Source organism: Ammospiza nelsoni, chromosome 1 (assembly GCF_027579445.1).
Source record: "Ammospiza nelsoni isolate bAmmNel1 chromosome 1, bAmmNel1.pri, whole genome shotgun sequence".
In the NCBI taxonomy this organism is placed as follows: Eukaryota; Metazoa; Chordata; class Aves; order Passeriformes; family Passerellidae; genus Ammospiza; species Ammospiza nelsoni.
The window spans coordinates 26,560,252-26,572,321 of NC_080633.1; the positions used below are offsets into that span (position 1 = coordinate 26,560,252).

A 12,070-nucleotide genomic window follows, 5' to 3' on the forward strand; every position below is an offset into this window, starting at 1 on the left:
GAGGGAACCAAGTTTTACCTTTAGAAGGAGTGCAGCTCTGATTCCAGGTCCTACATGCCTCAGGGCCCCAGCTGGCCTGGGGACTGTGCAAAGAGAAGATCAGACCACCTTTACCCATCAGACATGAAAATCCACTCCTAAGCATCTGAGGAACTTCTGGGAACAACTGAAGTACTTTGACACTTCCAGGGGATGGGATGGAATGATGAACATGATAGTTGGAACAGGGATGTTTAAAGCTTGCCAAGGGTTGAGCCTGATGAACTCTGGTCAGTCCAACCTCACATCCACTGCTAGCATGTGGCTTTTTAGATAGGAGGCACCAAAACCACATTACTGCTGCTCAGTGCACACATCCAACAATGTTCTGCTGCACTCAAGAAGAAGTTGGCCAATTCAGTGAACTTGTACATTTATATAGTTATTTTCAGGTACTTAGTTACCTATTAGACCATGAAACAGGGATTAACTGAGTGTACAGGTTGTGAAAACACTTCACCAATGTAAAGGGAAAATCAAGCAAATTAAAAAAGGCTGAATATAATAAATTGCAGAGTGGGTCCTGTACAGTACATAGAGCTTGTGATCTTTACTGGCTAGTGACACATCCTCAGGGTGCTCCAGGGGATGTCCAGGTTTGACATATGGAAGAATTTCTCCTCTGAAGGGGACGGTCAGGCATTAGGATGGGCTGCCCCGGAAGGCGATGGAGTGCCTGGCAGTGTTCAAAAGACAACCAGACATGGCACTGAGTGCTGTGGTTTAGCTGGCAGGGGAACTGTTTGTTCCAAGGTTGCACTCAGTAGTCTTGGAGGCTATTTCCAACCTTTATGACTCTATGAGCCTTTTTCCCTTCTTTTGAGGGGAAGCAAAGGGACACCACATTGAGTTCATATTTTCTCGCTGTCCTTCCTTCTGGATTACTATTCAGAAACAAAGGGTTCAGTACTGTCTACAAACTGGTCATCTTTTAACTTCAGATGTTTGTTATGTATCAATTCAACAGCACAACAGCACTCTAGTGGGAATAAAGTTGTGGTTTTTGTCAAAATCATTTTATTAAAGAGTTAATGTCACAACAAGCTTAAAGTAACACATGCTTCAGAAATAAAACTGGATGAAAAATTCTCAGAACAGAAACAGAAATGGATTGAAGGCATGGCAAAGCATCCGTTCCAAGAAACTTCTGCAAACAAGTGCGAATTCTGTTGGTGCAATGGAGAAAAAACTCAGAAAAAGAAGCCTCCTGGGCATGACTTCTCTTTGAGTTTGTGTAGTGCAGTTTGTCAAATAAGTTAGATTGGAAAGGGCACAATTTTGATGGCTGCACAGACCCAAATTTACTTCTTCAATATTTAGCTCCGGCACAGGTTTTTCAACTGTGAGTACTAACAGAACAAACTTAGTTGACATCTTAATATAGCAGTAATAGATATATTATATACATGATAGATGTTTGACTCATGCAGCCTCTTCAGTTACCTGATTTTTTTTTAAATTTACTCAAGAAACATTATAAAAAAATAGGTTTGCGATTTGTATTTCGCTTCGGTGTTAGCTCCACATCACCCCAGGCAAAGACAGTGTTTCAGCAGACAATCTAATTTGGCAAGAAATCTGCCCTAATTCTTAACCTCATTTTTGTAAGTCCACATAGAAAATAAATGCGAACTCTTTATACAAAACAAGAGCAAATAATTGTACCTATAGAAAAAGGGATTAATCCCCTTTAGTTTTATTATCATGGCACATACTTTATATTTTCACAACAGCATACTAATTTTCATTTAGTTTTTTTAAACTCCAAAATAATGTTGATGAAGGGAAGAATGTGAGTTACCAGAGGCAGCTGACTCATGCATTAAGCAATTCATGTTCTTTATCAGTTTTCCCAACAGCATCAGGATTGGATAACGGGTCCAGGTCAGCAAAGAGACTGAACCAAGCAGTCAAGTCTTTAGGATTCTTTGTAGATTCTGGAACGAAAAAGAAAAAAAGAAAGAAAAAAGAAATGCATGGACTTGTCAGCTGTTTCAAAACAAAACTGACTGCATGTTTGACTGAGGTCAAACAAATGCCATGCTATTGTTTAATTTATTACCAAGGGTATTCTGACAAGAAAATCAGAATAAGTGATTGCATTTTAAAACACCATCTTTGTCAGAATATAGAACTTTAGTAAGAATGAGTGTTTTACATGTCTGCTACGTATTTTATAAGGCTCCTGCCATGATAAGTACAGGAACACTTGAACTAGAAATAGAAACAATCTCACTCTGTCTAACGTTGTTTCATGAAAGGTATTTGAGTGTGCCTCTGCATGCCTGCAAACAAGCAAAAGGAAAGTGAAGGCAAATTTTACTTTCAAGCTCTCTTAGAGGACTAAATTCCTTTGCCTAAATCCAACTCATGTGACTGTTCTGTCTCCCCTGTATGCAACCAACAAGGTCATTACTCATCTGGAATGAAGTTTTAATGGGAAGGCACTGGCTGGAGAGAGAAAGAGAGGGGTTATATTTGATAGGCAGTCCCCAGTACAGCTTCTAGTTTAATTCTGATGGATATAGACAAAATGTGAATAGGGACTACATCCAATAGCAGCTGGACTATTGTACCTCTGTGTCCACACTGATATATGTATTTAACAGAGGTTATCTGACTGCTTTTATTCCAACTGGGCAGATATTCAGCTTAAAGCAGTAACAACTTTGGCTGCTATGAAGAAGGTACATCTCCAGTTGCTTTTTTTTTTTGTTGCCCTATGCCCAACATGTATTATACTGATAGTGAAATAAGATATGCTCTTCTCTCAGAGAGATAATGGCATATGAAAGCTTTCTTTGCAACACAAAGAATTTACAGACAAAATAGGCTCTGCCTGGCATGACACTCCTCTTGGTACTTGCCACTTTCAGAACCACAGATTTCCAAATAGCTGAAGGCCATTCCTTTTGCTGGTGCCAGTCCTGTGGCTGCACAATCACACTGATTTCCAAAACAGTTTCCAAAACACCTTAATCCTCTTTTTTTGTTTTTTTCTTCTGAGCTGAAAAATTTCAGGGGAAGGAATACATATCACCCCTTTCTTCTGTATCATCAAATGTGAATGCACAGAACTGGCTACAAACTGGTGACATATTTCAACATAATTCAACTGGTTCACTTATGCAGGAAATCCTGGTCAAAAATCAGCAGGCCATTGTCTCAGTAGATGGAAGGACTATGCACTCTTGGCTCAGCTGCAATAACTGAATTAAGTTTTATACAAATGACTACTGATATCATGTATGTTTATCAAAAATATTTGAAAGGGCTCTTCTGCCTTATCAGTAGCCTGTATTTTAGCCACAACGCTAAATCTTAGAACTTAAAAGCATTGTTTAGCTCAAAGTGCATGCAGATGTTGTTCTGTGTGAGTCTAAATTAAAGTAGGTAGAAGAAACTGTAGCTGCAGTTTCCTTTCTTATTTAGTAAATTACTCTTCTGACACGCGATTAGCACTAAGCCTACCAAAAATATACACACACACACATATCATACACCTAATAAAGGTGAAACAGAGTGATCAGGGAGCACAAGATTGAGCTGTAGCTACTACAAAAATAAGTTTTGTTACCACAGTAACTGGGAAGACATGAGACACTGTACAAGATACAAGAGCTAAAAAGGAAAAGCCAAGTATCACCTTTCACAGGCGTCTTGTCATCACTCACATTCAGGCTGTGTGGTTTCTGGGCTGGCTGTGGTATTGATGGTGGGCTGACACTGCTGGCTGCCCATCCTACAATTCAGCAACAGAGCAGCATTAGCATGAGGAGTTACTTTGTTAGCTCCAAGCCCTAGTGTCTGGCAGCATCAGACAGAGGAGCAGAGTGTTCATTTATGGCCATTTGTGTCTGTCCTTGCGCACACAAAGTCAGCAGTCAGACCTGCACAGGAGCAGCACCCTTTACAAGAGATTATCTCTAGGTCACTTTCATCATCTCCAGCTTCAGGCAATTATACTATTTTCAAACCTTTCACCTGGCTAGAAAATATTTTTGTTTCTCTTATTGAATCACAGTTAATACCCATTTACAGAAAAGCCAGTTCAGTAATCAGGTCCAACACAGCCGTAGGGAAAAGAATCACTTACATTTGGATAGAAATACCACCACAAATAATAAACATTTTTTCTAAGTCCAAATACTTTTATTTCCTCCATTGTTCCAGAAAAAACCTTATTTAGAGACCCTAAATTTTTTAGTTAATTTCGAAGTAATTCTGGAAAAAAAAGATAATTCATTGCAAAACACTGAAGAATTAAATTCAAAATTAATTACTTCAAGTTAACTTAAAACTAAATTTTAATGGACTATTTATTCTTTATCTTTATTTGAAAGGAGATTCTCAGCAAGAAGAGAGCAACTATGCAGGAAAAAGTGAAATAGTTTTTTGTTCTTACATGCATATTCCATATCCACAAAAGAGTAATGACAAATAAGTTAATAAGGCCAGATAACCAGGCTGGCAAAATGAACTAGGAGTAGTATACTGCAGAAACATATTAGAAAAAAACCAATATTTTTGTCCCTTACTTAAGATATTTAAATTCATGTGCTTTAGTACATTTAGAGGACTGGAGACAGTATTTCTAATTTAATTAATTTATCCTTTAAGTTTGGCCTTGCCAATTACCCATCTAATTTGGCAGTATCACAAACAGGATGCTCATCTATGCACCCAGCTACCATTTCCTTATTCAGTGTCTTTTTTTCTACAAGTGCCTGCTTTCACATCCTTTTTTACTCTTTTTCTCCTTCCTCCCCTTACTTTCCGCTCTTTTGGGAGCCCTGTCAGATGCTGGCACCCAGCATCCCAACAGGTAATGCAACAACCACATCAGTCGCATCAGCCCTTTCTCTCTCAGTGGATTATTCTCATCACTCTCTGATCTTACCTTGCCTATAAAAGGCCTAAAGCCCATGCTAGGTTATAAAAAGAGGCACAAAGAGTTTTTCTGTAAAATCACATGAATTAGGAAGGAAATTTAAAGCCACAAACATCCTCTGTATCTATCGCTAAGGAAACGAACCAAAAACTTCTTCAAAATCTGGGTGCAGAGTGCTCACATGTATTTGCTCTAGACAAAGGTGATAAAGGCTTGTGAGCCAGCTTCTGCCCTCTGAAAGTGAGGTCTTAGAGTTTAATCTTTCAAATAAGCAAATCTGAATGATAATAATGGAAAGCATGGCATGACCCCTGCAGAATGACATACTTTCCAGCCATTTTCTCTGCTTGTGCTACAAACAAGAATGGCAGAGGACATTATACACAACTACAGTAGACTGCAATGCTTTTGTGTGCTTGGAGATGCATTGTGAGAAAGTGTTTGATATGGCAATGAATGACAACAGGTAAATTCAGCTGCTTAAATAGAGGGTCAAATCTGATAAAAATGAATGGGAGCTCTGCCAGAAACTGTCTGTGCCAGTCCCAGTGACTTCAGAAAAATCAGGAACTGATTCCCATTGACATCCCTGATGTTCCTGTACACTGGTGTGCCTGGCAGGTCAGGGAGCAAAACACTTCAGACAGTGACCTCCTCTGGAGCCCTCTCTCCTTTTGAGTCCCTGGACTAAGGCCTGGTAGGCAGCACATCCATGAGAGATGCTGTGGCTTGGCTGCCATTTACTGAAATGCAGGTAGCTCACTCAGAAAGCAAGAACCACCTCACAACAGCAACGAAAAATCCAACCAAATACACTCCAGAAAATATGTGATGCTTTCATAATGAAATTACTGATTTATGAAGGTACTGGGAAAGACTGACGCAGAATTTGTATGAAATACTTTAATTAATTAAATTTTCAGTGAGCTACAGAGAACAACTCTGCCTTTCAAAAGCAAACCACAGCCTATCAGTTTGAAAGCAGTTGTTGGCCCTAAGCCTGTTTTGGTTTGCCTGTTCACAGGATGGCTTTGTTACATGACCAGACAAAAGGTTATTGCCAAGACAGCAAGGAAACCAAACAGCTTGCTGTTCAGCAAGCATCTTCACCAACATTGCAATGATTAAATTTAGATTAGGAAATTGTGAGCTGTGCATTTTCTTATGAACTAGAATACATGCACATGTAGGGAAGATAAAGAGGGGCCCTTAATGGTACGAATGAGTAAGTAAATGAGGCCATAAACATCTTGAAAAGAGAAAGCCAACGCTCCCGCTGAAAAAGGAGAAAAGGCAACTGAACTACAGAGCTGTATCTGGAGGAGAATCTAAAAGATACACTGGGAGCATGCTTTGTTTCTATTATATTTACACACACATTTATATGTATTTTAAACCAGCACCTGGTAGCCCCATAGCAATTCAGAGTCCCACTGTCCTGGATCATGCCTATAAATACAGCCAGAGAAAACTCTGAGCTGGGAATTCCTGACCCTAACAGTTTATAACCTGCATAGCATTGTGCCTGTTTTACAGATTAAGATCTGAGGCAGAGAGAAAACAAAGCCCCAAAGATTTATGAGCGTGCTTAACGTAAAATAAGTAAGTAATCCCACTGAAGTTAATAGAAAAGTTAATGTGCTTAAAGTTAAGCATGTGAGTTTTAAGAATCTTTATGGTCTTAAGGCCAAATTCACACAGGAAGTATGCAACATTGAGGCTCCAGTGTAGCACCTCACACTGAGTAATTATTAAGCAATCCTACCAGTTAGGGAAATAAATGCAGGAGATGTATCACAAGTCCTCAGTAAAAATATAATTCATACATTTTAATATTTGCAACTTGTATGTCTGGATATGCTTATACTCCAGTTAGTATTAAAAAAAAAAAAGTCTCTCTTCCCATATTTAATGATAAGGTCGAATTCTGAAAGAAAAGTTGTGAAGTGAAATGAAATGCAGTTTAAGATTAAAGCTGAGTTTTTGCAAGATATAATATGGACCAAATTTCACCTTCTGTTAAAAAATAGGAAACAAAATCTTGGAAATATTTAGAAAGCTAAAACAAGAAACAAAACATTTAGAAAGATTATTTTCACATACAATCACTCAGCTGATTAACCCTGACTTTTCAAGTGCTGGTACATAAATTACCACAATCTTCTGCCAAAACCTTGGAAACCCATTTGAAAACATCCATATATTTTACGCTTTATTATTTTGTTTATTCAAAAATATTTTGGAATATCATGTTGGCTGGAATGGATTTTTCATTTCTACTGTTCCTTGAATGCAACATTACTGAATTCTGATTTTGAACTCTCTAACACTGCACCCAATGCCAGTGCACATGAAAGTTAACAGCCACATCAGAAAGGATGCACAACTCTGCTTGCTATTTATGCCTAAAAAATACTTTTCCTTTAAAAACACATTTACATTTAAAAATGGAAATTGCACTGAAATGTAAAATATATTAAAAAACATGTAAAGCTGTGGGAAAAAATCAATCTCATAATATTTCTGTTGCGATTTTTAGAAATTTGCTTAAAAACCATGTACCTTATAAAGCTACATCTAAACCTGTGCATCATTACAAATGTCATTCTCCCATTTTTCATCCAAGTGCTGAAGCCAATGAACCAAGGTATCTTGCTTTAGGGGTGCTGGTAGTTACTGTATTAATTATAAAGTAAATCTGACTTTCTAATTCCTGCCAAATTTTACCTCATGTATGACTCTTCCAGTTGCAAGGGTTCCAAAAAATAATCTCCAGGATAGGATCAGCCTGCTACTGTTTCCAATATTTCTCTTCCCCAAGTGAGATTTAAATGACTTGGGACAGGGCCCAAAAAGGCAAGGTCCCCTCCAGCTTGCAAAGCCCTGCAGAAGACCCAGCCAGACTGCAAGGAGCACAAAGGTGGGTGCTGCTGGCTGCTTATCACCAGCCTGCCTTCCTCCCTCTCTTCCTTCCTCAAGGCCAAAGCAGCAGCTGGAAAGCTCTGCCCTAGTTCCCCTCTTTTCTTCTCCCCAGCAGTAGCTTGGAAAAGCCGAGAGTTAACAGCACAGAAGAAAGAGGAAGGAGAGGGAGTTGCATCAGTAACCACCTGCAAGAGAAATCCACCTGTATGGTTAACAGGATAAGACAACTCATTCTACCTGACCCATATCCCTACATCCAATGTATAGGATGCTTGGGGAAAAAAAAAAAAGAATGCAACTGATTTTCACTACATGGTTTAAAAAGAATTTGCCCAGACAAAATAAAGTAATCATTTTTTTGTTTCCTTGGCCCCTTAACAGAGACAGCAGTTATGATTAAATCAGAAAAACCCACTCAAACATATTTTCTGTTTCAGGAATAAAAAAATATCTCAAGGTTCTAAAGATCTCAAAGAACATTTCAAAAAATTAAATTAAAACATTCATGACAGTAATCTTGACTTTAGGTTTTGGGTACTTCATTCAAACACTGAATGAGAAGGGCTAAAAAAACAAATAAGTCACTCATGTTTTTTCTCTAGGCCATACTCTGCTTTAATTTCAGGTACAATTTCTGCAGCCATGGCAAAATATAAACTCTCACCACAGTTCTACATACCAGAAATCCTCACTCCAAGCCCTAACTCCAACACACTGACAGAACAAGATGAGCTCTCACCATGTAAGGACGACTGCAAGTCATTCATGTTTTGGTCTAGCAGCTGTGAGGGTAAGTATCCCGATGGTGCTGGTACTGCAGACGAGGAGGTGCTCTCCCCATCTCTAGCTGAAGAGTTCATGGTGAGATCAGCAGCCTGCCCAAAAACAGCTGTCCACTCCTTGCTGAACTCCCCCTCATCCAGGGAGGAGGCGTTGAGGATCTCATTTAGTAACACCATGTCATCCTTATCACCAAGCTCTGGCTCCAAGGATCTCACAAACTTTTCCTTTGAAGCTGTCTCAGAACAAGAGAGTTAAGATAAATTTTTTTAAGACAAAGTAAATAAAGAACTTTTAAAAACATATCCAATCTAGACTAGGTATGTTAAGTGAGATGGAATATTTTTGCATGAATATTTATTTTCTTTTTTAGACTCAATTCTCTTGGACATCTGGGTTTATACCTTATGCAACAAATAATTCCTTCATCATCTTAGATAACCTCACTGCTGTTAGCACTTGCTTCTCATTGAAAATAATATTACAAGTGTGCTTAAAAATCTATTGAACACACCAAAATCATTACACAGTCTAATATTTAAATAATTGGAAAATACTACTTTTATGTTGCTTCTTGAAACATTATATGAAAGTCTCAAAAAAATCCAGATTGGTATAAACTTAAAAAAAAGTAAGGCTTGGGGACTTAAGATCTCCCTTATGACCTTCTGATCTATGCTTGAATTCTTGGGGTATTTCCCCATCAAAAAGGTTAGTCTATCATACAGAGTTAGATTTCTATGCTGACCAATGCTGTAGTATTGAAGAATCTCTTAGATCACTTGAGCCACTGCTCCTCAAAACCAATTTTTTCTTATTTTAGAAATGGTAAATAGTTACATAAAATACATGAAACTGTTAACCAGGATCATTATTGTTTCCCAAAACATTCTGAGAGTTAAAGAACTATCAAGGACCCCCAAGTGTTATTTTACTTGGAAGCATTTGGAGCTCCATTTGGAAGCATTTGGAGCTCAACTGTGGAAATCTGCAGATGACAAAAATGGTGGTTAACAAGGCTGATAATGTTACATTCCTGAAATCCAGATCAGTTCATCTTAATTATGCTTGTTTCAAACTTGTGGTAAGGCACAGAAGCAACTTCAGTTTTCCAAAGTTTTGGTAGATCAGCTGAGCTCTCCAACTTGCATTCAACTTACAAAATGCTTTTAACCCTTTTGGGTTGGGATAAACGACTGACAGTAGCAAGTGTCTGAAACAGGCCATTTTACTGAAACTCAACAGCCTTCTCAGAAAAGTTTCCTGGCAACAGCTGTAATAATTTATAATTAAATGGTTGAAGTTGAGTCAGAGGAGGAAAAAAAGCACAAAACTGTTTTAAAATAGGCTCATGCGTCAACGCACACACCTACGTACTAAGAAACAAATAAACCAACACAAATTAAAATTATTTTATTCATTACTGAAGTCAGCTGTGAGATTCAACTCCTTTCTAACTCACATTTTGATATACCTCTGTACTCCCTGACAGGGCCTAAAAATTAGAAATAGAAACATTAGAAAGACGTCAATTCTCCTGATGTTCTCCCTAGACTATAACTAAAATACCACGGAAAACAATTTGTTCTTAAGAATTTTCAGGCTGTTTTCCCATCTTCAGATAAAGAGCAAAGAATATTAACATTGTCCAAGTACCTCCAATTCCCCCAAGTTATTCAGCAGGTAAGACAGAGGGGTAAATCCTCCCATAGGGGAAACATACCTGCTATTTCAAAGGCCCCTAAGAACTCTGAGCTCCATGGGGCATCACCACCTCAAAGCTGCTCTCAGGAAGCCCCTTCATGAACTTGCAGGGGGAGATGCAAAGGGAGCAGCATCTGTAGCAGCCCTGCTATGACACAGCACCAACCCCACACGTAAACACAAGTGCCCTGAGCGGAACAAATGCAGCAGCACAGCTCAGAGCCAAGCTCTGCTCCATCTGGGGAACCATTGCAGAAGACCCATCTTGACTTTAGCAGCAAGTACAGCATAAAGCTTTACATGTGAAGAGCAGCCAAGTCTTGCTGCAGGGTGTACAGCCACCAGAAATCTGAGGAGTGACACATTTTGTGGCTCAGCAATCTTCCTGATCTTCCTGTGGGGACTGTGCAGCAGGGCAGGACAGGGTGTGTTCAGGCTCAGGCTGCTCTGAGTAAGCAGCAGCAGCAGCAGCTTTTACTCTTGTTTGCAATAAAGGTTATCTAGAAACCAGCCTTGCTTACCGAGATATTACTCATGTGGTATCTCTGCTAGATTACCAGAATGATAGGGACTTTCTCACTTTACCCGTAAATCTTCTATTACTTTTCCTGTTTCTGTTTTCACTATCCATTTTCAGTCAAAATCCTTTTTTCTGTCTGCACATGCAGCCCTTATACATGCCCATGAAAAAAATCCAAACCTTGCATTAAAACACTGAAAGAACAATGTGACTATATTCTTTCTGCTCTGTTTGAACAAGCCTGTAGCAATGCTCACAATTCCTTTGTAAACTTACCTCGTTTTGTTGCTGTTAAACAAAAAAGGGAAGAGAAACTAAAAATATTTACAACAGTATATGATTGGCAACACATGATAAAGACTTCCTTCTGAAACACATGTGAAAGAGTACCTCTACCTATACTGCTCCACTTAGTACAATATTCATTAACCTAAAGCTAGCTAATGTGTAAAATTAGGGTGAAAGGCTGCTATTGTAACAGTGCCATAGCCAACCTTAGCCAATGCAGACACCCCACAGAAGTTCCTGCATTAATTTCACTGCTTAAGTAAAGAAAAAAGTGTTCTAAGTGACAGAGCTAAGCTTGTATGAGCAATAATTGTATGTATTATCTGTATCTCCACTAGGAAGGCCCAACAAGGAATGGAACTGAATAAGAAGAAAACCAGAAGAAAAAAAATGCCGCTATCAGACACACACAGATCTTTTTATTAACCACAGAAAAGAAATCATTGTTACCTTATCTATTCACAGATTAGGGCTGCTTCCGCAGACAGCTGAGGAACTTTCCTGGTGCCTGCACTCATGGGTGATTCTCCACATGGATAATTTCCCCCCCAGTGCAAGACACTGCCCATGGCAAATCCAAAGTCAAGGTGTTTGCAAATGTCCTTACCTACCATGAGGGCAGTGCTTTAAACACCCCAAATGCTCTCAGTCTGACTGACTAAACCACACAAAGAGATTTTTTTCTTTGCTTCATTTGCTTTTTGAGTTGCCACAATTGTTTTGGTTGTTGAAGTTTTTTTAACTCATTCTTCTGAAATGTATGAGTGAAAAGCAATTGAAAAATTACAGACAACACTCTAACTTCTTAGGAAAACTTATAAAATTTTAACCCAGATATTTCATGTGTTATCTGGTAAAACAGCACATCCCCTTGAGCTGCCAGGGATCTCACAGAAGTAGAAGGACAGCACCGTGGATTTAATTAA

The 12,070-nt window shown here is 38.7% G+C and overlaps 1 protein-coding gene across 7 annotated transcripts in view; it reads right to left on the reverse strand.

Moving 5' to 3' along the window:
• Positions 1–1,019: 1,019 nt before the first annotated feature.
• The window catches only part of ICA1 (islet cell autoantigen 1), a 66,171-nt gene continuing 55,120 nt past the window's right edge, over positions 1,020–12,070 (reverse strand). For 3 of the 7 annotated variants that reach the window (XM_059477681.1, XM_059477663.1, XM_059477675.1), the window contains 3 exons: positions 8,592–8,867; positions 3,686–3,781; positions 1,020–1,976 (listed from right to left, as the gene is read on the reverse strand). In XM_059477681.1, the coding sequence (XP_059333664.1) occupies positions 1,855–1,976; positions 3,686–3,781; positions 8,592–8,867 (494 nt within the window). In that variant the 3' untranslated portion in view covers positions 1,020–1,854. The remainder of the gene's footprint in view (positions 1,977–3,685; positions 3,782–8,591; positions 8,868–12,070) is intronic. The other 4 variants (XM_059477696.1, XM_059477688.1, XM_059477670.1 and 1 more) reach the window with 3 other exon arrangements.